This window comes from Corapipo altera, unplaced genomic scaffold (genome assembly GCF_003945725.1).
Source record: "Corapipo altera isolate COAL_440 unplaced genomic scaffold, ASM394572v1 59795, whole genome shotgun sequence".
Taxonomy (NCBI): domain Eukaryota; kingdom Metazoa; phylum Chordata; class Aves; order Passeriformes; family Pipridae; genus Corapipo; species Corapipo altera.
In genome coordinates this window covers 2106-3782 of record NW_020886338.1, presented here as the reverse complement: position 1 = coordinate 3782, position 1677 = coordinate 2106, and the positions used below count along the sequence as shown (strand labels likewise).

Sequence of the window (1677 nt, the reverse complement as noted above, 5' to 3'; positions counted from 1 at the left end):
CAAACCCCAATGGCCAAATCTCAAACTCCAATGGCCAAACCCCAAACTCCAACGGCCAAACCCCAAACCCCAATGGCCAAACCCCAAACCCCAATGGCCAAACCCCAAACTCCAATGGCCAAACCCCAAACTCCAGCGGTCAAAACCCAAACTCCAATGGCCAAACCCCAGATTCCAATGATCAAACTCCAATGACCAAACCCCAACGACCAAACCCAACGGCTTCAAACCCAACCGTTTGCTCGCGAGCAACACCGGGATCAACACCGGGATCAACACCGGGATCAACACCGGGATCAAGGCCAGGATCGACACCGGGATCAACACTGGGATCAAGGCTGGGATCAACACACGGAGCTTTGAAGCAGCAGCGGGAAGCAGAGCAGAGAGGTTTCCCGGGATGTGGATGCCCTCGGGAAGGCGCGGGATGCCGGGAATGTGGGAAGTGGAGCAGGGACTTTTCCCGGGATGGGGATGCCCTCGGGAAGGTGCGGGATGCCGGGAATGCGGGAAGGGGAGCAGGGAGGTTTCCCAGGATGAGGCCGGGAATGTGGGAAGTGGAGCAGGGAGGTTTCCTGGGATAAGGCCGGGAATGTGGGAAGCGGAGCAGGGAGGTTTCCCAGGATGAGGTCGGGAATGTGGGAAGTGGAGCAGGGAGGTTTCCCAGGATGAGGTCGGGAATGTGGGAAGTGGAGCAGGGAGGTTTCCCAGGATGAGGCCGGGAATGTGGGAAGTGGAGCAGGGAGGTTTCCCAGGATCCCGGGATGCGCTCGGGAAGGCGCGGGATGCCGGGAATGCGGGAAGCAGAGCAGGGAGGTTTCCCGGGATGAGGTCAGGAATGTGGGAAGCGGAGCAGGGAGGTTTCCTGGGATGAGGTCAGGAATGTGGGAAGTGGAGCAGGGAGGTTTCCTGGGATAAGGCCAGGAATGTGGGAAGTGGAGCAGGGAGGTTTCCTGGGATAAGGCCGGGAATGTGGGAAGTGGAGCAGGGAGGTTTCCTGGGATAAGGCCAGGAATGTGGGAAGTGGAGCAGGGAGGTTTCCCGGGATGAGGTCAGGAATGTGGGAAGCGGAGTAGGGAGGTTTCCCGGGATGAGGTCAGGAATGCAGGAAGCGGAGCAGGGAGGTTTCCCGGGATGAGGTTGGGAATGCGGGAAGCGGAGCAGGGAGGTCTCCCAGGATCCCGGGATGCCCTCGGGAAGGCCGGGAATGCGGCTCTTACCCTCATGCTGCGGCGCTGGAAGGCGCCGGCGTGCCGGTGGGGCGGCGGCGTGCGCAGGGTGCCGGGTGGGCGCGGGCACTCGGCGGGGCTGGCGAGGGCGGGGGAGCTGGCACAGAGACCCTCGGGAACCTGGAATGGCACGGAGGGAACGGTGGGAACGGGGGGCATGGAACAGAGTGGGGAAAGGGTTAGTGCGGGAATGGGGACGGACACGGGCACGCGAGGGACACGTGGGTGGGCACAGGGATGGGCAGCAGGGATGGCCAAGGGAGCTGGGAAGGGGCTGGAGAACAGGGAATGGCTCAGGGAGGTGGGAAGGGACTGGAAATCTGGGAATGGCTGAGCTGGGAAGGGGCTGGAGAACCTGGAATGACTGAGGGAACTGGGAAGGGGCTGGAGAACAGGGAATGGTTGAGGGAACTGGGAAGGGGCTGGAGAACAGGGAATGGTTGAGGGA

At 61.8% G+C, this 1677-nt stretch overlaps 1 protein-coding gene across 1 annotated transcript in view; it reads right to left on the bottom strand.

The window, feature by feature from the left end:
* LOC113941148 (protein-tyrosine kinase 2-beta-like) overlaps positions 1 to 1677 on the bottom strand; it is a 6665-nt gene that overhangs the window by 2900 nt on the left and 2088 nt on the right. Inside the window, exon 3 of the mRNA XM_027632302.1 lies at positions 1221 to 1349. Coding sequence (XP_027488103.1) covers positions 1221 to 1349 — 129 coding nt within the window. The remainder of the gene's footprint in view (positions 1 to 1220; positions 1350 to 1677) is intronic.